The sequence below is a fragment of the Podarcis gaigeae genome, assembly GCF_964106915.1.
Source record: "Podarcis gaigeae genome assembly, chromosome: 4".
NCBI classification, from domain to species: domain Eukaryota; kingdom Metazoa; phylum Chordata; class Lepidosauria; order Squamata; family Lacertidae; genus Podarcis; species Podarcis gaigeae.
Window position 1 is genome coordinate 42702144 of NC_139677.1, and position 27309 is coordinate 42729452.

A 27309-nucleotide genomic window follows, 5' to 3' on the forward strand; every position below is an offset into this window, starting at 1 on the left:
GAGGTACCCCATGCATCCCTCCATTGTGCATGGATATAGTTCCAGCCGAGAACCACTGCTATGTATACAAAGCTGAATTATTTGGAGCTAATTATCTTTTTAAAGCCCCCTGAGAGAGCTCTGCCCTAAAAAGAATTTAAGTACTTTGAATGAATGAGTAAATAAATAGGGGACGGACACACAAACGTATATGTATATGTATGTATGTATTTGCCAAGCAGCAGGTGGTACTGTTGGTCCCCATTGTTGCACTGGTGAGGTTTCAATTTCTCCCCCTGGTCATCATGTTTAGTCTGGGAATGTCTTTTCAACCTTTGCAAAAGGTTCCCTCTGGCACTGCACCATTCTTCTAAGAATCCCAACAATTCTGCCACACAAGGGCTTCTTTGCAAAAGAGGCTGGTTTCCTCCTCTGCTCCCTAGAACAGTGCTGGGCTAAGAGGCCCTTCTACATCAGTGCTTCCTTAGAGAGCAAAAGCTCTGCTGAATGTGTGAGTCTGATGCAGCACGTCTGCTGAGTCTGTCTCTCCACCCCACAGGGTAGTAATACATGTTTCATGTATACTTGTCTAGTCCTTCCTTGCTGAGGGTGTGTTTGCATTGCAATGTGTTGCAAATGGGTGGCTGACCCAAAACGTGGCCCTTGTGCCAATCAAGGCTACCCACCCCTGCTTCAGGCATATACGTGCAGGAAATGGCGGTGCAACCAATCCTGCAATGTTAAACACATTTATTAAGACGGAAACCCAACTGGAGTCAGTGGGATTTATTTAGTTATTTCTCTAAGAGTAACTGTGCATCTCATGTAATGAATAGAGTTAAAAATCAGGGAAAGGTACAGTATACTGTAAGCGCTCGGAGGAAACTAAAAGTGACACATAGGTTTAAAAACAAACCTTCCCTTACAAGACAAAGTACCCTGTTTCATAGTTATCTGTAGAATGTACTGCCATGGGTTGCTTTGACAACTACAGTGGTACCTCAGGTTAAGTACTTAATTCGTTCCGGAGGTCCGTACTTAACCTGAAACTGTTCTTAACCTGAAGCACCACTTTAGCTAATGGGGCCTCCTGCTGCCGCTGCGCCCCCGGAGCTCGATTTCTGTTCTCATCCTGAAGCAAAGTTCTTAACCTGAGGTAATATTTCTGGGTTAGTGGAGTCTGTAACCTGAAGCATATGTAACCTGAAGCGTATGTAACCCGAGGGACCACTGTACTAGCATAACTGTAAGACCATGTAGATGCTTCAAGGAAAAGTTGAACAATGGCTGCCAGATACTGAAGGTCAAGGAACAGGGGTGCCAATTTGAATAAAATATTGGGGGGCGGGTCCCAGGTATGCCGTGCCCCACATAATCCATCACATGACAGGCCACACCAATTTGAATTGCAATGCCCATCAACTTTGGGGCCCCCCAACCCCTCAGATATTTTATTGGGGGAGCTGAAGGGACCTCGGCCCCTTGGAGTTGGCTCCTATGTGAAGGAAGATGGCAATCTTGTTTTGCTTGTTGTACTGGGCTGGTCACAGATCAAAGTTGGGGAGCAATAAATATCTAACCTGGCCCAGCATGGTTGTTGCTGCATTCTAGCCAAATCAAGAATTCTCCATAATTTGGAAGGGCGTAAGCATTTTCAGTGTGCTATGTAATTAACTACAACCGCGGTGTGTTCCCTGTGGAGCTCTGTAAACTCTCTCCCAAGTGTTGGAAGTGATTTGACCTACAGCAGTGCAACAATGGGACCAAGCATACATGCTCAGCTTTCTGGAGGAGCAGCCACTTTATATGGCCCTGACATTTTAATCTATCCCCAATATAAAAGGTTAGAAAACTCCATCACAGCAATACACAATAGTGAACATACTAAATTAGAGAGAAATACGTACATTAAATCGAAAGGCTGCAATCATATACCCATATACTTATGGGACCACAGAATGAAAAGAGAAAAGGACCAGGGCAGAGAATAAAAATAATAAAATACCCTGCAGAAATCTATTCCACTCTGTCATGAGATTAGTGAGTTGACTGTGGGGAGCTGTGAGATCTTTCCTAGTCCACCTCCCATCTTATTAGGTCTCTTGGGGGCCTCATCCCCCCTGAAAACCCTCATTTAAGTTTTTGCTTTGTTTCAGGAACTTTACCTTTAGCTGCTGTTTTCCCCATGGTAAAATGTTTGGTCCTCCTTTTTCACAATAAGAACACGTCCATCCACGCTTCTTTTTTTCAACACAACTGCTTCCTGTGGAGCAGTAACACAGCAGGTGAGGCCAAATGCAAAATAATAAATAAATAACTTTTATACAATGGAAGCGGAATATAAACAGGCAATGCCTTTTTAACCCAGTCGAGAAGGAAGATGGAAGATAAACATTACACCTTAGCTCCAAGTCACCTGGAAACAAATGCTACAGAACCTTAAGTTTGGATAACTCATTCTGTTTAAACCATTTTATTAAAGGTCATGCTATTGTTTCTAATTCGTTTATCAAGCAAAATACCACTTGATGATACTGTTTCCCATGCACTGCAGACATCCTATAACCAATAATAGCTAACTAGGAAAACTGAATTCATTAGAATTCATTAAAACAGGAGGTTGTGTTAGTATTAAAATTTTAATTGTGGCAGCACATAATAGTAAACAGAAATCTATTGAGTTTTTTTACTCAAGTGCACACACTTTACAACTCACATTCATAAATACTGCCAATAGCGTTATCAGATCACTTTCAGCAGCGTGTCTGGCAGTAATGAAACTATAAAGTTGATGTTTTCACTCACTCCACAAATATACAAGTCACAAATTTAACTAATCGTTAAGTCTACTAGTTCCCTCGTCTGTGCCTCAACTTAAATTATGTTGTCATTTATTGCCCCTGCCTTCCTGATATGTGCAACCTTGATTAATGGCAATAATCTCTCATGCCATTTATATACATTATATACCCAACTCTGAACAGGGAAATGATAAACATTAGGGGATAAACAACAATAACACTTGTCAGATTACTATCCTGCATTTGGTTTTGATGTTAAGGTGTAGGACAAAGATCCAAACAGCAGGAAGAGAAACCAATTTGATTTCCAGTTGCAGCCGTTCATTCCATATTGAATCCTTGCTTCATCTGGCCAGAATTCAGTATTTCAGATATTGACGTATGCCAAATTAATAGTAATCTATACTGACTGTGGATTATTAGAAGCATGTTGTATTTATTAAAACAACCATTTAAAAATTGTATTTATAAATGATATTACAAAAACAGATGTTGTATATAACTGAATAAATTGACACATGCCTTTGTATATCTCATTATATGTATAATTTAAGTTTACACCATAATTAATTTAAAAACTGAATCCTGAACACATTAATTTTCATGAAATATCCATCTACTAACCAGAGAAGTTGAAAACAGAGATGGATATTATAGCATTACTTTAATTTATTATATTTCGTAGCACTATGCCAGCATTTGCCAAATTACTTGCTTTTCATGATGGTGCTAACTTGTAGTTACGGATTTTAGGAAAATTATCACCTGCAATTTATATAACACTCTGACTGAGAACCATTAAAGTTGAAAAGCTGTCTACAAAAACTGCAATAAATCAAACAATAAAATACTAAGCTGGCAATTGCCTCATTACACAAACAAGGTAATTCCCTGGGATTATTCTGTCTGAACCCATTCTGTGACATTTTACACAGCTAACAAAAACTGAAAAATGCTTGCACGTATAATTTGAGCCTATAAATTGCTTCACGTGCTACAGGGTGCTATGAAGAGTACTGTAAAACATAAAGAAACACATAACACATTTCATGCGTCTATCGTATCCAATAAGCAGAAGAAATGAAAATCCGCTTAAATGGAACATCACCAATAGCTGCTGAAGTCAAACACATTCCTAAACTACTCTTCTCTGCCAGCAATAAACTATGAAAGGTGATGCTTAGTCCCAGTGGCCTCACTTTATGTCCAGGCTACTTTAAACAGTCTGTGGGGTTTTTTATCTTTTTTTGTTGCCACCAGATTGCACTTGCTCCCATAATAAAGATTCCAACCCAGCAGTGATAATCATCCCTCTTAGCCACTGGAGTCCCTGCTAGAAACATAAAAAGAATTCCAGAGTTTCCGAAGTCTCTGCAGCTTTGGAGAGACGACTCCCTGCTAACATAGCAACTGCAGTCCTTAAGTGGGGTTGTTGATATGCAGCCCTCCCTGGCCCCAAAATACTGTTATGTGGCTTATGAAATTCCGCTGCAGGTTTGAGAAGTCCAGTTTTCATTTATGGACACATACACTGGCTTCCTAATGTATGTACAGCACGACCAAAAGGTATCTGAACTGTCATGTATACCATGACCAGTGTATACATGGGGATTGATCTCTACATTGGGGGGTGGGGAATGTGTGAAACTGCCCGCTGGATTCAGTGCAGAAATACAGTCCCTTCATCATTACTATTAGTTCATAGTTACATTTCAACACAACATCCACTGCACACTTAAAACTACTATTCATGGTACTGCTACCCTTGCCTTCTCGCCTTTCTGACTCAGGGCAAGTTTACAATATAGGAGCCACTTGGATACTGCCCAGAAGTGAGAATAAATGGTGAAATACTCTCAGTTTGAAAGTATGGCTTAAGCTAAGGAATTAATTTCAAAACATGTCATTCCAACTGTATGAAGTGTTGTTTTGAATCTAAGTTCTAACTCCCTTCCTAATTATATTTCAAAATAGACTTTAGAAAATGTTGTTGCAGTAAGAATGAAGTTTGAGACTTGCTTTTCAGACTACTATTAATTTATCCAAAGTCCTTCAGGTTTGCAGTTACACAACTGTAATGAACCTGAAGTTGTGCCTCTCAAGAGTTAGCTCTGCCTTGTTACATTCTGGTAAGACAGACAGACAGATATACATGCATGCATACACACACATACGGAAATATATAAATGCCTGCACTTTTTTCACCAATGAAGTATCAAGACAGCACCTTAAATAAATTGTCTTTAAAACTCCAACCTCTTACACCAGCATATTCACACATTTACCATCACAAGCCATTGACTTTTAACAGTTTACAAGAACTAATGCTTATTCGGTGCAAGATTAATAATGTGACTGATGAACATATCCAAGCTGTATCTTGTTTTCCTTTAAATGTACATGATCAATCTTTCACTTAGTTCATCAACAGTGACATTTAATCTATCAAAAATGGGTTCTCTCTTCCATTGGTAAGTGAAAGTGATTAATCATGCACTGTGGGTATAAGCAAATAATCCACTTGAGAGGCACTTTAAAGAAGTGGACTCCAAATCCCATCAGCTGCAGCCAGCGTGGCATTTGCTCTGGAGTGATGGAGGAGCTGGAGTCACACAAGTGTGGCTGAACTGAAGTATAAGCGCAACGCAACCATTAATGGGATATCAGCCCCTGGAGCTAAAATTTCAGAATGCCAATTCTGCATTGGATTAAATATATGCTCAAAAGCAGCACCGACAGCTCAATGATCATCTTCCATTGACACTGTAAGCTCCTTTGAATTTTCTGTTTATAACTTGGGTTCAGAGCCCTGGGAGCTAATGAAAAAAATACTTTTTAGTTATATAGGACAGCCAACTCTACCCACACAATAAATCTAGGATGAGGAACTTGTGGCCTTCCAGATGTTGATGGACTACAACTCCCATCACCCCAGACTGTTGGCATACTGACTGCAACCAAAAGGAGCTAGAGCTAAACAGGTTCCCCACCAATGGTCTAAACGACCATCCATGTAGTGTGGCAAAATGGAAAGTATGCAAAACCTGCACCAGAGAATGACTGTTTGAATACCTGCTGTGGAATCAAGTTCACTGAACGGCTGCAAGGAAGGTTAGGCTGTACGGAACAAGGTTGCAATAACGAGAGAGACAGCTCCCATTGCGCTGCCCTGAGCTCCTTGGAAGCAGGGTGGGGTGTGTGGGAGAGAAAGAGAAACATAGGCCTCAAACTAAGCAACTCCTGCATTACCATACCTATTTCAGCAACTAATAATTCTCCCCAAGAGAAAATTCCTAAACAGTGCAGGCCCCACATATTCAGCACCTCTGTGCACACATGTTCCTTAAGATGCCAGCAGAATGTCTACGTGTCATTTCATGAGGAAGTGAGATTTGTAAGCATGTGATGCAGAGAAATGTTCTGTTGGTGCCCTATGACTGTGGAACTCCTTTCCTGAAGAGACACCCAAAATACCTTATTTCATTGTTTTCGGAAGATGCAAGGCCTCCCATGATATGAATATGATTTATTTAGTGTTTTAATTGTAGCTTTGTACAGATTGTTTATATATTAATTTAATATATAGTGCAGCAGCAGCAGCACTACCCATAAAAGATGCTTTATTACTTTTAATAAGTACAGTGGTACCTCGGGTTAAGTACTTAATTCGTTCCGGAGGTCCGTTCTTAACCTGAAACTGTTCTTAACCTGAAGCACCACTTTAGCTCATGGGGCCTCCTGCCGCCACCGCACGATTTCTATTCTCATCCTGAAGCAAAGTTCTTAACCCGAGGTATTATTTCTGGGTTAACGGAGTCTGTAACCTGAAGCGTATGTAACCTGAAGCATATGTAACCCGAGGTACCACTGCACTACTTTGTGTCACTGACAAAAAGTGGAAGAGAACTTTTAAAATAATTAAGGCTATGTTGAAGAACCATAAGGCACAACCAACTAAACAAAATTCTCCCTCTTAACCATGTATAGGACTGCCACCAATTTGATATTTTGCTTTGGTATGGGTTATAAAGATCAAATACCTAACATAGGACCACTCTACAAAACAGCAAACCTCAAAATAATGTTTTAAAAAAGAGGCTAAACTTCCTATACAAACTATCCAAATGATTTTGGAAGAAAGGGGAAACCAATTACTGAGGCAAACAACAAAAGTAACCATGTTAAAAAAACAAACTTTTGAGAACAAAACATAGGTGCTTATTGAACGGTTATGGAGTAAACTTGTTGGAAAAGGCATTTGGAAATACGGTAATCACCAGCTGAATCCAACCGTACACATCATACTTAATCAACACTGTTTCTGCATGCAAAACAATTCAGACGTATTTCTGTAGATTTTAATTTAGTTTATTTTGTGACGAATGTGAAACGGCACTGATTCCAGTCTGTAAGTCACTGGTATTGCAGAGCTGCTGTACATAGTGCAGTGACCTGAATGCAAATCCACTGGCTATCCTATGCAAGAATGGAATATAATATTTCAAAGTATTGGTGTAGCCTTTTCTAAAAAAATTACTGCATGTTGTCATTATAAAGAATCTGTTATCATTTAAAGATTTAATTACATAATGGGATTTTAATCTCATTCTTAACAGCGAAACAGTCTCAGAAGTTATAAATATCTAAGCTACCAGCATTTAAGCATTTTATTCCCACTGATTTCTGTGGAAGAGTTGAAATCTCCCATTGAGATAAATGGAAATTAAATGTATTTAGCTGGATTACATGGCAAGTGATTTGTACAAGATTTTGGGATTCTCTTGTTGAATTTTCCATGTGTCCAAGCATTATTTTACAGGAGACTACATTCATGAGAGCTTCACTCAAGATGGCTATTATTTATTCAATTTATATCCTGCCTTTCCTCCCTAAACAGCCCAACTCTTTCTCAATAGGTCACACCCATGGTTTAGCCAAAAGCACAATTAACAGAATCTGAAACCATTTTGTAAGCATAAATACTATTTACACTAATGATACAATTCAGAAATCACTGGCACAATTTTACTGCCAATATATGAAAGCAAATTTTTATTTCTGAAACATAACCACTTTTTAAAATTAGAAGGTACTTTAGCACCTGTTCTTTACCGCTATAATGCTTTACTACACAATGCCATGCTGAAATACTTGTTGCAGTCAGCAACTCAATATGCAATTTAATCTAGGTACACTGATCAAGGAAAAATCAAAAGAAAGGTTGACTTGTATGGCAAGGGGAAAAGATTCATGTGTCTTTATTTGGTTAAAAACACATCAGAAGTTTTTTTTTAGTGTTGTTTTTTTTTAAAAAAAACAACAACCCCATAATTTAATGAAGACTTCAAACTTCAATGGTTTATTTGCTCATGACATCAAAGAGAAAAAGTGTAATGTATTTCTCAAAGAAATTTCTGAGCTCGAGGAACCAGAGCCAGAAATGTCCTAATGCACAACCTTCAAAAAAAAAAAAAAAAAAAAAAAAAAAAAAAAACCCACTTCCACAAGTCCCATCAAAATGAGTGCAGATTCCAATTTCTTTCAATAGGGCTTGCACAGGAAAACCTCTGGGAATTATTCACCTGTATGTGATGCCTAGGGCTTTGATTTTCCAGCCTCAGTCAGAAACTACAGTATTTAAGTGTATGATGGAAAACAGAGCAGATGAAGCCTCTTTATTTCTTGCAAATGCATGTAAAGGGAGAAAGTAACTTGTTGTCTAGAGTAACTTATTCCTACTGAGAAGCCCTACTGTACTCCATGAAGCACCCAAAGAACTCATGTTATATGGGGCAGCTATTTTAAATGCAATACATAAAATAAAGACTGAAACCTGCCCTGCCCACTTGAATCAAAAGCTGTTTAGAATTAAAAGCATCCTTGCATTTCATTGTAAACTTGCTACCTTCAGTCCAGGTGAACACGGGCTTAAAAACTCTTGGAGACTTTCATTATCTGGACCCAATAACTTGTTGTTTTATCTATTATTACAGTAATACTCCATCTTACTTCCAATGAGTTCTTCCCCCTCCTAATTTTGGGAAATTTCCAACTTGGTCTTGAATATATAAAGTATACGGGTTATAACTAAAGTTATTGTCAGAGCAGAGCCACTGAAATTAGCCGTGTCCTTTAATGTGTCTGCTCTGAGTATGGTGAACACTGGATACAACCGTACTGAAATAAACTTTCCTTCTCACTGGGGTTACTGCTGCAATAGTCAATTGTGGACTATTTACAGAAGGGGATGGAGAGAGAAATTATTATCCAATTATAATGTATGAATCAGTCCTTGATGAACAGTAACATCACGTTACTTAACTATGTAAATGACCCCCATGTGAAATAACTGGAAACCTTAATGCCTGGTATAATTTCAGTGCAAACAAACCATGCATATATAAGAAAGTTTGGTGTCTCACACACTTGCATAATAGACAATAACAGTGCGGTCCTTTACATATCTACACAGAAGTCCCCTCAAGCTCACTGAAGCTTAACCCCAGGTAAGTGGAGTTCAATTGCACCCTAAATGAAGAAAAATAGCATCTACTTCCACCTACAGCCTCGCTCCAGGAAATCCTGCTGACAAGGGAAACCCAACTGCTGTAGTTCATTATGTACAAACAACTATCTCTGAATCACGCTGGCTGACCATTTGTGCATCCAGTGTTTGCCCAGCTTTATATCAGAGCAACCATGACTAGGGGGAAAAAGACAACTTGCTGGCCAGTACAACATTTGTAGTTAGTTGTTTCTATGTATGTTTACAGTGACTTCTCCTTAATACTAATTGCTGCCTTCACAATAGCACTACTTGCCAGATAACAATTGATTGCAATTCATTAAAATGACCCACAAATTATAACACAGCAGCAGATTCAAATAATATGTCATAATCATGTAAAAGGCACATATCTTAACCTAAACTAATGTGATCATTCAAGCTATAAGTTCCATGATGCTTATTTCAACCTTTATTTCCTCCATTTCAACCTGCAGGCTGTCCAATCTAAAGCACTTCAAATTGAGGATTATTTTTTTAATGCAAAATATCTGGTTAAAAGAGCCAAAATAATAGTTGCTAACTGCCACCCTAACTTTTTAAAATACTGCTAACTCTAGTCATTAAATGTTAGTACAAATACTAAGCTCTACAAAATACATATTTTTCATTTAAACAAATATAGCATGGTGTGTTTTACTCCAAATTACTACATAGCATTTAAATATATTACTAATATAAGCTTTTATTTTGCTGTTGTTCTTAATGAAAATTAAAGAATCACTAAAGAATTATTTGATAGGCAACAAATTCAATGTTGAAGAAAATATAATGGCAGGAAGAAAGAAATTAACATATTTTAGGCTACAATATGTAACTATTTAGAAAAGAAACACATGAAAGTTCTTTTTATTACCAAAGTTTAACCAAGCATGAAATGCAGCTATATAAAGTAAGGTTCCACTTAATTACTACCATGCTGCAATCTGTACTGCAATTTGCTAAACCATGGGCAGTGGCTAATTCATAAAATATTCTTTTCACAGCATCAAAGTTGAAAGTTAACTTTAAACTTTTTTAAAATTCTAAAGCGTAAACAAAACCTGAAAGTTATAGACATCACTCTGCAGAACATGGTCCACTCTTAGCACCACCATCCTAAACTTATGAAAGTCCTGTAGTGCCTATTTCAACATACTTGGGCACAAGCATCAGAAAATTTAAGTATCCTCAATCCGCCTACAATCAATGGTCCTTAAGAACATACATTTCTTTAGATTATGTTCTTATGTACAGGATAATGGCTTTTACAGTACATAATCACAGCAGTGTGTTCTTTCACACTTGGGTTATCAATACACTTTAAGTGTTCTCCTAAATCTGTGTTCAGCATTTCAAAGGGAAGTGGTAAGGATTAACTGATTAAACACTGTCATAGTGTAGCTGCTGTCAAAAAACACTTTAACATTAGAACCGTATTCTAACTTTACAAACCGTTTACTCTGCAGTAGTCCCATGGATTTCCCTAAGATTCTTCCAACATCTGATTATCTCCAATGAAAACAATATTCACCATGGCATCATCATAAGCACTTTCAGAGCTTCTAGATTCTTTGTTTTTCATTTTTATTATGTTGTTGAAATGGATCATTTAAATTATGAAGAATAAAATACCAAGCACACTTACAGAGCAATTCTGTGCATATTTGCTTAGAAGCAAGTCTCTGTGTGTTCACTAGGGCTTATTCCCTAATAGGTCTGTTTAGGACTGCTACCTTACTTACTTCAACTAAGACTCACTAAGAGCTCACAGTAAACATGCATAGGATGCATCTCAATTCTTGTCACCTGAAGCATATGATCTTGGAAAATCACCCTGGGATCCTATGGGATGGAAATATAATGGGATTTACTTTCCAAGCAAGTGTGTGTTTAGGAAAGGAAGTACCACTTGTTTTTACCGGAATCTAAAGTTAACCAAGTCAACAAAGTATTCCTAGACACAATTTGCAGTATTGCAGCAGCGTGCTGCTCTGCAAAACTGCTCTCCACCCGTCCTCAAGGCACTTTAGGCCAAGCCCTACTGACTTACGGGAAAACTCCGTCGAAAAGGGCAAGAGCAAGTGCAACGTCTTAAGCAGGGGAAGATTCGCCGGTGTGGGGGGCACCCAAAGCACACGGACTCCTCTTCATCTGTCCGGCTGAAAGCCTTGCCTTCAATCGAGAGCTGCCTGCAGCCGGTTCTGAAGCAAGTGGATTTTAGGCGCCACTCCTACTCCTCCTACTCAGGAAGGAACAAGGGAGGGGAGCATTCCGCCTGCGGGAAGCTGCAGCCCAAGGAGGTGTGTCCTCTCACGCTCCTGTCAAATATACAGCAAAGCGATACCAAACCACACACGGAACACTCCGGCCCAAAATGCACGGCGACGGTGGGGGGGGGGCGGTCAAAAAAGGAGGAGATCTAACTTGATCTCTGGGCGGTCAGTTCTGTGAACCCAGGAAAGGTGTCCTCCCCCGCCGCCTCCCATGTTTCCCCAGCCCCGCAAGCGCCAATCCTCCCTTCTGAGTTCTGCCCTACTTCTGCTCCAAGTTGAAACGCCTGTGCGCCTTGTTTCTGGATTTCTACGCGCGTAGGATTCAAACGCGCCAGCTGCGGAGGCTCAACTCCGGCGGCCAGGCTGCTCTCCCCCCCCCCTTCCTTATTATTATTTTTAAGTCAACCGCCAAAAAAGAGCGGGAAGGAGGAGAGAAAGCACACCATCGCAAGAGCAGGAGCGCCCATCCCCGAAATCTAGGGGGCCTTCCAGGGAGCGGGAGTGAAAAAGAGACCGAGAGAGACCTGCCATGCCCCGGGCTAAACACAAGGTTCCAAGATCTCCCACCTCCTCCTCCTCCTCCTTTGCCTCTCCCTCAAGAGGAATGCAATTTCCCCCTCCCCTCGGCCTTTTGATCGCAAGGAAGGTGGACGTGAAAGGTTTCGGAAGAGGGAGCGGGGGGAAGTCCCGCTTCGGCGGAGATAAAAACTCTCTCGCGCGCTCCGAACGCGGCAGGCGCGCAAAAACTAAAATAACAACAGGGAGACTGGGGGAGAGAGAGAGCGCTCAGCGGCAAACTGCATGGAGAGGGACGGCGCAGCGACACAAACGGTGTGCGGGGGGGGGGGGGAGAGAGAGACACACACGACTGGAGCCAGCGGGATGGGAGAGCCGCTTCCCTCCTCAGCCGAACCCGCCTTGCGGGCTTTTGGGCGAGCGAGCGGCCGGCACCCACCGGGCAGCCAACCGCGTCCCTTTCTGCACGCGCGCGCTCTCCGGAAGGCGGGCGGCAACTGCTGCGCCGCGGCCGCCGCCGCCGCTTCCCCTTGCACTGCCCGCGCTTCAGCGTGCGGGACCCGGGAGACGCCGCAGCGAGGAGAGGAGGAGGAGGCAGCAAAGGGGGAGGAGGCGGCGGCGGCGGCTCCGGCTTCGCCTCCTTTCCTCCCTCGCAAGGCTCCTCGGCAGCCCCGGCGTGAGGCAGAACCCCGGGCCCGGGAGCCGCCGGCCGGCCGGCAGGCACTCACCGAAGAGAAGGGACCCGGCGCCCCCTCGGCGCGCCGGCGACGCGGCTCGCGTGTCTGTCAGCTGCGCGGCTGCTGCCCCCGTCGCTTGGATTCACGCCGCCTCCGCCATGTTCCTGGGGCGCCGCGCATGCCCGGCAGCGGCACTGGGGGCTTCCCTCCGCCTTCGCGTCCTCCCTTCGCAGCCCACTGACAAGGGGGCGGAGGGCGCAGGCGGCGGCTCACCCACCGCCTCCGCCGCTACCACCATGCTGCGGACCCGGCTCGGAGTCGGAGGGGGGCTGTGCGCCAGCTCTCCACGCCCACGCCAGGCGGCTCCTGTGCACTTGCTGCTCCCCAGAGCGCGCGCAAACGCCCGCGCGGGCGCAGGAAGAGCGCGCGCAGTGCCGCCCGGGCGAGCCAGGAGCTGGCGGGGCCGACCCTCTCGCAAAACAACGTTTTAAACATACGTTTTCTGTTAGCACGAGTAACAGATCATTTATGAAAATGCAGGGCAAAATATATATTTTTAATAAACCAATATACAAAACAGTTACACTTAAAACCTGCTAATAGATCACCTTGGAAGCTGGGGAGAGAGTTAAACGGGTGCAATTCCTTTCTGTTTAGTTCCCCAAAAAAGTTTAGTTCCCCCCCCCCCTTATCTTAATTTCACTATCTTTTCCAGTGGTTCCAGGCAGATGTCAGAACACTATGCTCTGTATGTGCCACATAAAAGCATGTGTACAAAATTGAAGCAAAATGTTTCTGTTCAATGGAATACATATGTTTCTCTGGACACATACATTTTCTATTATCAAAGTTTGATTTTGTGGCTTTATGCTGGAATTCAAGCAATGGTTTCCTGCAAAACTAGCATGATAATGTCCCCACCAATTACAGCTGTTGTGAATTATCACTGTGCTTATCTTGGGTAAATTTAAGCTCTATGTAGAATTATCTTACAGGGTACTTTTAATTGTCATGGCCCAAGAGTATTAGTGGAGAGAGAAGATAAAATCCTATGATTCTGATATAGTGGATCCCAGTCTGCAAATTATTATGCAGGGGAAAAGTACAAGACTTATCTTTAGCAAAATCAAGAAAATAGACTGAACACGGCTACCGCTCTGACAATTGTTATTCGCTGAGTCTCTAGTAATCATCACATATAATCTAAAAAATACTGCACATGAATGCATGTGGAAGTATCCTCTGTCAAGCCTCCTTTTTTCAGTTCCTACTATCCCTAGTTGCTTCCTAATAATTCCTTCTTCCTCATCTGCACTATTCTTTATCAAGCTCCATTCTCTTTCTTCAGCTTTTTCCTTCTGTGATATTAAGCATATGCACTTTGAAGTACGTAAATTCAGCCTGAAATCAATTGTGCCTTAAGGATGTGTACGAAATGGTCGCTGCAAAGAAGGTGCTTTGAACAGGGACAGTATTCCTATGACATTTTTTTTGGGGGGGGGGATTAACACATTTGTATCCTTCCTTTTCCCCAAGGAGATCTGTATAATGAGGTCTCACTTTATCCTGAAATCAACCTGGTGGGGTATGTTAGACCCAAGAGGTAGTGGCTGTCGAATAAATTGTGGCTGCAATAGTTTCATGATACATTGGTATCGAAATGATACACTGAAATTAAAAAATGGCACATTCAATTTCCCCATAGACCCCCACAGCTATACTATCCACACTTTTATTGTACAAAATTAATTATCTTCAAAAATGGGAAGAAAGGGCCTTTATGTATTAACATATTTTTATGAAGAAGCAGCTCCTTAACAGAACCTAAAGTAAAAACTTGATGATGTAACCACTACTTGGATTTTTATATACATATTTTTCTTAGTAATGTCCTGTTTTATACTGTACTGATATTTATATACCAAAAAATGGAATTAAACATTTGGGGAGGGGTTAATGAGAGAGTAAAGACTACTGGTCTTTCAAAAGCAAGTTAAGGCCATTTTATTTAAACACCTTTGAGAGAGTAACTTTAATTCAGCTTGTGTTCTTGAGGAAGAGGCTTTTTTAGTGGTTCCAATGGACATTAATATAATCAGACACTTAATACAGTTATTATTTTTAGATATTTTAACTACTATGGGTGGGCCCATTTGGGGACAGGAAGGTGGGACTGAAATTATTCATGTAATTAAATGCACTTCAAGTAAACTGACTTTTCAGGTGTTAGTAAGAATGGGTGGCATTAAGTAAGAGAGAGGCTCTTATCAAATAGCCCCATGCCTGTTCTAGACAGGACCTGTGGGCAAGTTAACACCTGACTGATTTATTTTTATTGTAGCAGATTCTTTACCTCTCTACTATGTAGGGATAGGTGAATCTGTTGATGTCAGTTTCCAATCTTGAAATCAGTTCTCCCCATTAATAGATCCGTTTGCAATTTTCTTAAATTTTCTTAAACCCAGGCAGAAATCCTGTACACATGCATTTTGCTGGGAATTCATCATTGGCTGCAGTGGGATTTACTTTGGAGTAGATATGCTTAAGACTGTGCAGGTCTTCCAGGTGAAACCTGTCTTTGGGAGGGGATGATTAACTAGCATCAGAGGAAGTTTCCCTCTGATGCAAATTAATCTGTCCCAAGGACTCTGTTAGCTTCAAAGTGGTCAAAGACACTTAAAAGCTTGTAACATTTTGGAGGTGAGATTAGGGTAGGGGAATACATGCTGCAATCCCATCCTTCAGGTTGCCATAAAACTGTTAGAAGATTGATCAAGACCACTTTCCAGAACCTCATGTTCTTTCTGTTGTCTTCCTTATCTTTCTGGAGGACAATTCGGATGCTCAAGTTGTTCTGCATGAGTTTCCCCCTCTTTCCTTTTCTAATTTGCAAACTGTTTCCCAGAAAACAGGTGTGGGGTCATTTGTATTAAAACAAACAGGTGGAAACCTACCACAATTTGTTGCAGTGTGTTCCCAGCCTCTGAAAGGAGTGGTTCTAGAGCTCCGGAGCCAGTCTGGAACATGAGCTTTGTCATGCTGTCTGAGACTATAGGGTGGGATGTTTCAGAAGGTAGGGAGCAGGATGAGGACGGACATTAAAACTTTCCCCACTCTATGCAATGACATATCAATGAGCTCAGGCTCAGTGAGGATGGACAAGAAATTAAATACAGTTCCAATTTAAAGGCAAACCTACCTAATTCACACTGTCTGAAACAATGCACAAATTGAAATGCAGCCATCCTTCAAAAAAATTGTCCTTCTCTGAATTTTGCATTGTGGTCCTCTAGCTAATTAAGATGTGCACCCATGTATATAATAAGAGAAAGTGTGCATGTTGTTGTTGTTTTTTTAAAAATATATTAGTGAAAATAACACACAAAAATGCATATTAGGGGAACTTGTCTTTCAAAATTTGTTATGAGGAAAAGTGCAAACAAAAATGTGTATAAGTTCACATCAAAATGCTGATGAATGTGAAATATGTAGAAATGAAGATGACAAAAATGAGAAATTGAGGGAAACTGAAATTGGCAGATTTACCAATCCATAGGCTCAGGACTCCCTGCAGGTCTCAGTCATGAGTTCCTATTGCTATATTGTGTGATGCAGGGGAAGTTGCTAGCAAGTGGGAAAGGCAGAAGTATGGTACTTCTCTCCTTCTGAAACCTCCATATAGTGCAATGCTCCTTTCCAGGGCTCCAGTCATGCCAGATCAAAAGTCTTCTTATGGTGTTCAGAGGTGACGGGGGTGAGGGAGACAGCAGTGAAGTTTCAGATGGGGAAAGGAGAAACTGATACCTCCCACCACCACAGTCCTCAAATTTTCTTCTTGCTGTAGTGCTATAAAGTACCAAAGGTGAACACTTAATTGTGGGGAAATTACAGTGCGTGGAAAAGAGGTGGATTTTTTTCTCAACTCCCCAGTGCATATCCAATCAAACTTAATGTTCACATCCAGGAAAACTGTAAGCTATTAGAAGGTACCCAGCCCGGAACCTGCAGATTTAATAGCAAGGATGAGGGAGCATTTTCAGCTTTTGAGCAACCTTCTTGAGGGAGGGGGCACATATCCGTGTTGTGGTGCCAGAGGCAAAATGTGAATTTTAGCTTTCTTCAGTTGGCTAGTTTTTACACACACTCCCACACCCCTTTCTCTCTTCCATCCGTGCAGAACAGAGGCATTCTCAGAGTTCAAGGACGCATTCCACTCAGGCAAAATGGTATAAAGTGGGGGCAGGGTGAGGCTGTGGCCTGAGGGGGGAGAGTGTGGCCTGAGAAAGTCCAGAGAGTCTGATGGGAGTGGCCTGAGGTGCCACATTTGGCTGCCAGGCCTGAGGTTCTCCATTCCTATTTTGTAGATATATACTGGGTGGGGGTTCTGGATACTGGACAAGGTAAAAGGAGTTTCCCCCCATTTCATTCCTCCTGAACAATCAGAGGTGGCAAGTAGTGTAAGCTACCGGTAGTTCTGATCATGGGGTAATGAAGATAAGCAATAGGCATGACAGCCAAGGGATGATGCAAGTCTGCATAATATTAATTAATCTCAATCTGGTGCTGTACCTAATAAGAGAGACACCTGGAATGATCCCTTGCATGTGTTGGCTTTCCTCCAGCAAGCACACTCCACCCTAATGAAAGTAAGCGTCCCCGTTTCATCTCTTGAGAAATCCAAGTTTCACCCCTCCAGTGGGTCCTGGGTAGAATGCAAGACCCCCAGAGACCAGTGTGCATGTCAGTATCTCCTAGATCACCTACGAAAGGTCTCTATAAATATTCCCTCAAAAATATTATTTATTGGACTTAATAGTTGCAGTACTCTTTTTAAAATGAAAAGTGACTCAATGCAAGTTACAAAAAAGTGGTGCATAAATGAAAACCAATGTAAAACTAAAACAGAGTAAAAGCTAAAAGCACGTTCGTATTTATAAAAAGGCACTGAAGGAGACCGCTAATATAAAAAGCCCACCAAATTAAAGGCCACAGGCTTGGTGGAAAAGAAATGTTTTTGCCCACTGCCTAAAAATAGATGACGATGGCACCAGGGAACAAGGTTTTGTAAGTGGGGAGCCACCACTGAGAAGTCTCGTTCTTGTATTGACACCCTCCACCTTCCCTCAGAGGGGGCACCTTCCCTCAGAGAAGGGCTTCTAATAATAAATGCAGAGCTTGGGTCAGTTCATGTGCAGAGAGGGGGTCCTTGCACAAAGGACCTGCTCAATTCCTGTTGGCATTGGCTCAGCCACACCTACATTAAAATTCTGAGCGTGAGAGATATGTAACAAGCTTCTCTTTGTGTGTGTCTGATAGTGGCTTTTAATTGTGTCACACTCTCAGGCAGCCATTTTATGTTATACTACATCCCCCCACAGCAGCCATTTTGTGGCCTGAACCCATAGCACTTTCTCAAAATTCAAAATGTAGCCACTAACCCAGAAAGGTTGGCAAACCATGTTTAAAACATTATATGATTGATAGGGATGCCCATGTGTCTCTGCCACAACTGTGTGATGGGAAGCTTAATTTATGTGATTTGTAACAACTCACTTTCTGTGTCTTTTGTTATGTCATGTTGCCTATGCCCATGCTGAACAGTGAGTTGGTTCTTTTGAAATTTTATACAAGGGTGCTTGATAAGCCCTTTCCTAAGATGTATCTGATGCTTCCTACGAAGGTGGCGCCTGGTTCTCAGAGATATGGCTGTTGTCCTGCCTTTCTGCCTCCAGCTCCTTTGTTACCTTCTCCCTCTGGTCAGCCAAAGTCCTTCCATCTCCCTGATGATGCTCCTGCGCTCTACAGGAAGGGCAGGGTAGAGAGCTGGCCAAATTGTTTCCTCCTCCCCACCAAGAGTCGTAACCGGAGTACAGTATCTCTGTTCTCTACTGTATCCCCGAATGCCTGCCTTTCAGCCTCTCATTTGCTCCTTTTCCTTCGTCCTCCTTTTGTGTCTGAGGCTGCCAAAGAACACTTAATCCTGACTGAGCCCAAGGGCTAGTGTGAAAAGAGATATGAATCAGCCTTCCCCGCTTTCAAATAATATGTCTGCAATGCACTTACTAGGGAGCATTAAGCAAACAACTCTTAGCTTCATCTGTAATATGTGGATAAATAGCCACTTACCTTACAGTGTTGTTGTCAGGATTACAAGACAACATACTGTATTATGGGTTATTTGAAAAGACAACAGCACTATAGCAGAGATGGAGAATCTGCAGCACTCCAGATATTATTTGACTCTGCAACTTTCATCAGCTGCAGCCAACATGGCCAATGGTGGGAACTGTACTCCAGCTACATCTAGAGGACCACAGGTTTCCTATCACTGGCCTATACAAATTCTAAACATTATTATGATTGCCACACCTCAAATCTTCTTTTGAAAAAACTCCACAGATTGTACATTACATTTGTTTTGCAGTGGTTTATAGCTTTTCTAGTTAATGAGCTCCCAGCAGAACACTGCTTCAGTTAGCTCCTGTAAGTTTTCTCACTGAATTTTTAGAGTTCCTTGATGTTATTTTATGTAAGTCCTCAAGAAAGTGTTGAAATGAAGCGCAGCAATATTGTATCTTAAAGTGCAAACAGAATTATAGCCTACATGCAGCTAATCTGAAGTCTAATGTCCTATCGAAATAAATGCCCCAAAACTCCCTGAATTTAAAAGGCCAAGGATTAAATTGAATTCTGTTCCTGACAATGTGAATCTATTTGCGTATATTAAAGGGAAACATTTGATCCTCCTCGGTGAAGAGACATAAATTGCATAACTTGCTTTCAGATATTCTGCAAGATACCAGTGTGGGACACTGACTTACATTTTAAATAATTTATTTCATTATGCTTTTATGTTTTTCCTATAACAAGAGAAATTCCACCTCCTGCTTCCAGGAATAAATATATGCAGTTTCAGGGGGAAAGTCAAGAATCATTTTTACAGCTGGGGAATGTAAAGCAGTTTTAACTTGCATAACTGTAATCCTATGCATCTCTACGAAAAAATAAAGTCCCACTGAGGTGAGTGTGGGACTGAATGCAAAGTAAGTGAGCTTAGGATTTCAGCCTTATGGGGAACAAGTGCTGTTGCAATGCCAGCTCGAAGGCAGTAGGTTGCTGAATATTTGCATATATAAGCATAAGTATGAAGTGTTTTCAGGAAACTCATCTAGACTTGCTTTTAGGTGTGTAGTAAATTGCTACAACAGGGTTCTTATGTTACCTCAATGGTATGGGAATTTCTGCAGCCCCAGCCCACTCCACATTTCTAGGGTAATAGGAGAAGGCTGAAGATCATGCAGAAACAGTCCCATGGGGATGACATAGGGACATTGTGAAAGGAAGAGCTTTGGCGTGGGCTCCTCATCCCATGTTACAGTGCAATGAAGAGAGAAGCGCTGCTGTCACGTCAATGCCACTAGCATTAACTCAGCAAATTTACTACAGAAAGCAATAATTAAAGAAGTAATCAAAACAACGATAGTGATATTCTGAAAGGCAATCCTGCATGCATATATTCTAAACCAGGGATAGGGAACTTCTGGCCTGCCAAATATTTGTTGGACTACAACTCCCAGCATCCTTGGCCATTGACACTGCTGGCTGGGGCTGATGGGAAATGGAGTGAAACATATCTGGAAGGCCAGAAATTCCTCATCTCCCATGCAAATAGGCGGCCATTTCTGCCTCCACTGGGAGTGTATTCCATAGTTTAACTATGCACTGTTTGGAACATATTTTTATCTTGCTTGTCTACCTGGGAGCTCAAGGTTCTGTACACTTCCCTCCCCTCCCACTTATATATTTGCAACAACCTGTGAGGTAGACTACGTTGAGTTAATATATGTACATAAGTAACAGTTCTTGTAAATAGATTCCTGGGGGAGTGGGATGCAAGTGGCCCGATCCACATACATTGAAACCGGCCCAGGAAATTCTATTGGCATTTGTCAGCAGAACTATTAAGCACCTCCAGTGCAGATCCTCCCCATTCCAGCACTCACCAAATTTTCTGAGGTTAGCATTTGTGAGGCTGCATGGGTTTCTCCTACATGCCTGGAGGCTTCTCATATTACCCCAGCATTGTAAGAAGGGGCAGATCAGCCAAGTCAAAATTAGAATCCATTTTAAGGTAATTCAGTTTGGTTTAGATTTAGAATATCCAAAGTCCCTACACTTCAGGTGATCACTATCTTTGTTTGGAACTGCAGAATTAACTGGAATGCATAATGGTAGGGAGAAAGTACAGTGGTACCTTGGGTTACATACGGTTCAGGTTACAGACTCCGCTAACCCAGAAATAGTGCTTCAGGTTAAGAACTTTGCTTCAGAACGAGAACAGAAATTGTGCTCTGGCGGCGCAGCAGCAGCAGGAGGCCCCATTAACTAAAGTAGTGCTTCAGGTTAAGAACAGTTTCAGGTTAAGTACGGAACTCCGGAACCAATTAAGTACTTAACCTGAGGTACCACTGTAATGTGAACTAGGCAGCACGCAGGAACTATGTGAACAGGCAGCACACAAATTGCATCTTCAGTTTCCATATTTGTTATGGTTAGAAAATGTCCAGATAATTAATATATGGTTGCTGGCTTTGTATATGCATCACCAAATCCATACCACTATGTCCCCTTTTTGTTATGGTTCTGATCAAGTTGACAAAATTCATGCATGTATGCAGAAGTGTTCGGTTTTATTTACGTTATTTTGCAACAAGTGTGTCAAGATTGAATCACAGGTGAATCCAGATTCAGAAGTTGGTGTCATGACCCCTACCCCATGCTCAAATTCAGTCCTAAATGTGGAAGGGTCAGCCAGGTCAGAAGGTTCTTCAGCGATTGCCACAGAAGGTTTCAGACCCAAGATGGGCACCAACACTGGCCATGATCCAAAGCATATAATCCAATAAGCCCCTAAACAAGGGTCCTGAGAACAGCCAAATGCCTCTTCACGGAGGCCCCCACATTCTCTATTGCTGGATCACCAGTTCTAGCAACATGCTAGAATAGGAGAGGAGCTGAAGTTCTAGGCTCCAGGTCATCAGACCAGCCCTTTGAGCTCACCCTTCTCCAGGAAAGAGGTAGAACCTGAAAGAGGTAGCCTGGGCTGATGAGAGACCTCACTCACGTTTTGACCTTGTCCAAGCAAGTTGTTGTTCACTTGGTACTCTCCAAGGTCCTGTAACCCTGAACTTACCAGTTAGACTATATTGCCCTCAGGTGGTCAGACATGCTATGAGGGTTCTTGCTCATGTTCAGGTCAGACCAGAGGGGAGCACAAAACACACACAGGCAAGATCCCAGATCAATCAGGAATCTGTTTATAGCCCTTCCTGTCCAGGAAAACACAATAGCTAATCTGAGTTGGTGGGGCCATTTCAGAGCCTGGGAATTATCCAAGCTGCAGACCAGTTCTGGGTAGATCACCATGCAGAGCACTCGGAACTGAAAGTTCCTGGTTGCACCCCCAGTGCCTTTTGACAAAGTGATTGGATCTGTGGTAATTACTGGTGAGCATTAGAGCCCTAGCAGAACATTACATGGGGACATGAGTCATCTCTGCACATTTAATAGAGTGAAAATTAATATGATTTGGGATAACCATATTTTGGTATGGATGACCCTGCTTCGTTGCTCATCTTGCACAATATGACCTTTTTGTCCCTGTGATTCTCTGGACATGCCTGGCCTCAATTAACCTCTTTAATAGAGGTTGAATAAAGTGGCATAGCACATATTGGTTTTTCATTCATAAGTATTAATACTTCTTCAGATTATTAATACTCCAAAGAAAGCATTCATTGTTGTTCTTGCAGCACTTCTCAAATAATGACAAGCTCTTACAAAGGCTCACAATCTTAAGTAGCTAGAAATCACAAGAGGGAAGGGGAGGAAAGGCAGGAGGAACGATAATATACTGAAGTAATTTGTAATTTATAAAGGACAGTGCCATCATAAAAGAGGACAACCAATCAATGTTACAAGCGAATGTTTTCCCTCTCCCCCTTTTTTTCGTTGGTTTCAGTTTTGCTTTGTGTTCTTGTAAAAGAGAGGGAAGCATGAGAGGGGGAAAAAATCAATCCCCAAGTTGTGCTGTTATTTCCTAAGAAGGATGAAAGATGCGTGGAAGCCACAGAGGAAAGACACAGGGGGAAGCAAATAAAGCAGAGGGGAAACCAATGAAGTGATGAAAGGCAATAGAAGAAAACAGCCGTATCATAGGTCCAGAGACATAAATGGAATCTTGGTGCTCAGGAAGCAACATATCATTAGAGAATTAGGGGATACAAGGTACAAAGAACAAGCCTTGGCTATACGTATCTTGCCTTCCTTGTAAATTTTCAAGGGGCATCTCAGTAGTGACTAAAAAACTGGACTGGATAAACTCTGGTTTTATCTTGTAAGGCAATTTCTGTGTTTGTATATTCGAAGGTTACATATGTGACGGAGGGAAGTCATACAAGGAGCAACTTTCCTTGATTTATCAGCCAAATGCACAAAATCCTCTATCAAATGATGATCTTTATACAATATTCCAGTTCATTTGCATATTCAGGTATTTCTGCATGTCAGTGCTAGACTGCTGCAAACTCCTTGCATCATGCCACCTCCTCGGAACTAATTTAAGAGCTGTTATTCTCAGCTCAATGTAACTGTGAGAAAATTTAAACTGTCAGTTTTTCTCTGTGAAGAAGGAAGTAGAATGAAGAAAAGGAATATTGCTTTCCACACACAGAAACATGTATTGCTGGATAATTGTGAGAATTACCAGAATTCAGGAGAAAAAGTCAATTCAAGAGATCTGATTTAAAAATGGAGCTGATCATTTTATTTTATTTTGTCCCTGCAGTTGCTCAATGTAGTTGCTGCATCAATTATTAAGAAGAAGAAGAGTTTGGATTTGATATCCCGCCTTTCACTCCCTTTAAGGAGTCTCAAAGCGGCTAACATTCTCCTTTCCCTTCCTCCCCCACAACAAACACTCTGTGAGGTGAGTGGGGCTGAGAGACTTCAAGAAGTGTGACTAGCCCAAGGTCACCCAGCAGCTGTATGTGGAGGAGCGGGGAAGCGAACCTGGTTCACCAGATTACGAGACTACCGCTCTTAACCACTACACCACACTGGCTCTGGACTTTTCTCCCACATCCCTTGCCAACACTTGGATGAAGCACAACTGATGCTGGGACCATCCATCATTGGTGTGCAGATACTGCTGGCATATGGGCTGATGAATGGACTAAAAGCCTTGTGTGCTTGGTGCAACATTGACAGACGGCCTACTTGGGAAGTACTACTCAATGGGCTCTAAATGGCCACTTTCATGTTTAAGTCAGCACATATGCGCCAGGGATCTGCTTTACCTCTCTCTCCTAAAGCTGAGGTGGTTAGTCTGCAGCCCACAGGCTGCATCCAGCCTCCCAAGCACCTTTTTATGGTCTCCACCCTGATTTTGCATTTTTAAAATACAGTGGTACCTCAGGTTACATATGCTTCAGGTTACATACGCTTCAGGTTACAGACTCCGCCAACCCAAAAATAGTGCTTCAGGTTAAGAACTTTGCTTCACGATGAGAACAGAAATCGGTCTCTGGTGGCGCAGCAGCAGCAGGAGGCCCGTTAGCTAAAGTGGTGTTTCAGGTTAAGAACAGTTTCAGGTTAAGTACGGACCTCCGGAACGAATTAAGTACTTAACCTGAGGTACCACTGTATATAAAAACATTCAGTGGAATTCAGCACCACATGTTTCTGAACATTCCACATGCAGAAGAATTGCAGCTTGCCAGTTGGAATGGTTCCATCTCTCCAACATTCCCATGTGGTGTTCTGGGAATTCTCCCAACGGGTGTGGGTGGTGCAGGGACAGGAGAGAGGTGGGGAAGTCTCATTGCACAGGTGGAAGTCCTTGCACAGGGCTTCTGCTGATGAGACATGTTAGGTGAATCCCACCCATTGACTGCTCCTATGGTAGGTCCCCTGCTGCAATACTATAATGCCAAAAGTTTTCTTGTGGCCTTCCAAGCTTCTACCTCCATCCCCCACCCCAATTTGTCTAATATTCACTCTCTCTCCTACTCTTGTGGGTCTCCTCTGTGATTTGGTGATGCCCCATTTTTATTTTTATTTTGTGATCCCACCTCCAATTTGTCCTGAAAAATAATTAAAGTTGGCCATGTTCCACCTTTGACGTGCATCATCTGGAGGACTGGCCATAAATCAATGCAAATTTTGGTCTGAAGAAATTTAACCACTGCTTTCCAAAGAGATAGTAAGCTGAACCACCCTATGGCTCTGACCGTGTGCTAAGAGCATTAATTATAATTGGTAGGGGGGCATTTATCTGAACAATATTGAAGCCAGGCTGCTGAAGCTCCTTGGAGTGAAATGTGACCTGCACCAGCAGTTGGAACTAGTTTTCTTAAAAGTTTCATTTTCGTTTGTACTTCTGAATTTAAGTCTAGCTTATTTTTTTTTATAATATTGAATATATTCTATGGCTGCTAATGGTTGGCTTTGTCCTGTTTTGTTTTGTTTTGTTCTTTATAAATTGACTTCTCTCCCCCACCCCAGTACTTTTGATAAGTGAATGTCTCTCAAACCAGTATGGGCACACCTCACCGTAGAAAAGCGACAGCATAGAAATAAACGGAAACAATCTATCAAATCATCTCCTAATGCTGGTGTTGCAGTTGATCCTTCCTCTGTCCCCAAAACAGTAGCAGTTCTCAGGATAAGTATAAAGGGCACCATCTTACAAGTGTCCAGAATAATTTTGGAGATCTTCCAAGCTGTAGCTCCTAACAAGACCACCCATGGTTTCTATTGGAAACCATTCTTTCTTGGTTTGCTGCATATCAAATGCTGCTGTAGTGTAAGTGTTTGCCCATGCTGAAACATCTACAAGGAACAGCCTTAAGCTAATATCAGCTGGTGCTTCAGCAGTCCTAGGCACACAATTGAAGGTACTCAGTGCATGATATATTATTGTGCCAAAACAAAAAACTGAAACTAACAACTTAGTGAGATTGCCTTCTAAAGCATGTGTTGAAGAATGCAGTGCATCTTAGAATTCTTTGTTCCATTCATTTATTATATTTAACAAGATTTATTCACTTTTCAATCCTCAACCCCCCCCCCCGGTATCAATCCAGTGTTCTATATGTGTAAACCCTGTTGCATTCAATAGAATTTAAGCACATGTAACTGTACCCTAGATTGTAACCCAGAAAACCTTCTCATTTCTTCAGACTGCCTTGCCTAAGGAATGGAAAATATTATGATTTTTTAAAATGTGTATTTTAAGGTGTGTGTGGTGTTTTATTTAAAAAAAAACAACGACAACAACCCCAAAGCATAATGGGAATTTGTCTCATAATTCTTAGCACTGATGCTACAGTTAAGGAAATGAATTTGCAATTGATAAAAGGCATTAAAGTTTTCATTTTGTTTCAGAATGTAATTTTGGGGTGGGCAATCAACTGTGGGCTAAAATTATTCCAAGTAATGCTTAAAATGTGGCTGGATGGTTTTGTGGGAGCCTATTGAAACTAAATCCTTCGAAGACAGAGGTCCTATGGCTGGGTAGGGATGGCATGAGAATGAGGAACCAACTGCCTTCTCTTGCGGGGGCCCAATTGCCTTCCGTTAAGAGTTTGGGTGTAATCCTTGAAGCCTCCCTTTCCATGGAGGCACAAGTTACAGCAACAGCCAAGGTGACATTTTCCCACCTTCGCCGCATCAAGCAGTTGGTCCCTTACCTTTCCCGCCCCGACCTGGCCACAGTGATCCATGCGACGGTCATCTCCAGGCTTGACTACTGTAATTCGCTCTACGCAGGGCTGCCCTTGAAGCTGACCCAGAAACTCCAGCGGGTGCAGAATGCTGCAGCGAGGCTCCTCACGGGGTCTTTGCCACGGGAGCATATTCACCCAGTGCTTTTCAAACTGCACTGGCTCCCGGTAGAGTACAGGGTCAGATTTAAGGCGCTGCTTTTGACCTTTAAAGCCCTTCACGGCCTAGGACCCTCGTACCTACGGGACCGCCTCTCCCGGTATGCCCCACAGAGAGCCTCAAGGGCCATAAATAGCAACACCCTAGTGGTCCTGGGCCCTAAGGAAGTTAGATTGGCTTCAACCAGAGCCAGGGCCTTTTCAACTCTGGCTCCGGTCTGGTGGAACGTTCTGCCTCATGAGACCAGGGCCCTGCAGGATCTGATTTCTTTCCGCAGGGCCTGTAAGACAGAGTTGTTCCGCCTGGCCTTTGGCTTGGAGCCAATTTGATTCCCTCCTTCTCTTTCTTTTTTCCTTTCCTTCTCTCCTGCGATGAGGCTACATTTTTAATATTTTAATGTTTCAATATTTTAATGTTGTATTTTAATTTTGTTTTTAAGTTGTAATCATTCAACTTGTTTTTATTATTGCGTGTAAGCTGCTCTGAGCCCGGCCTTGGCTGGGGAGGGCAGGGTATAAATAAAAATTATTATTAAAAGTTCGCAAAGTACTAGCAAAGAATAATAGGCTTGA

At 42.0% G+C, this 27309-nt stretch overlaps 1 protein-coding gene across 3 annotated transcripts in view; it reads right to left on the reverse strand.

The window, feature by feature from the left end:
• The window catches only part of SCML2 (Scm polycomb group protein like 2), a 46902-nt gene extending 33800 nt beyond the window's left edge, over window positions 1-13102 (reverse strand). Inside the window, exons 1-2 of one of the 3 annotated variants that reach the window (XM_083734306.1) lie at window positions 12845-13102; window positions 2145-2242 (exon numbers count right to left, since the gene is read on the reverse strand). In XM_083734306.1, the coding sequence (XP_083590432.1) occupies window positions 2145-2166 (22 nt within the window). In that variant the 5' untranslated portion in view covers window positions 2167-2242; window positions 12845-13102. Of the gene's footprint in view, window positions 1-2144; window positions 2243-11069; window positions 11170-11377; window positions 11970-12844 lie in introns of those variants that run through there. The other 2 variants (XM_083734307.1, XM_083734308.1) reach the window with 2 other exon arrangements.
• Between the last annotated feature and the right edge of the window lie 14207 nt (window positions 13103-27309).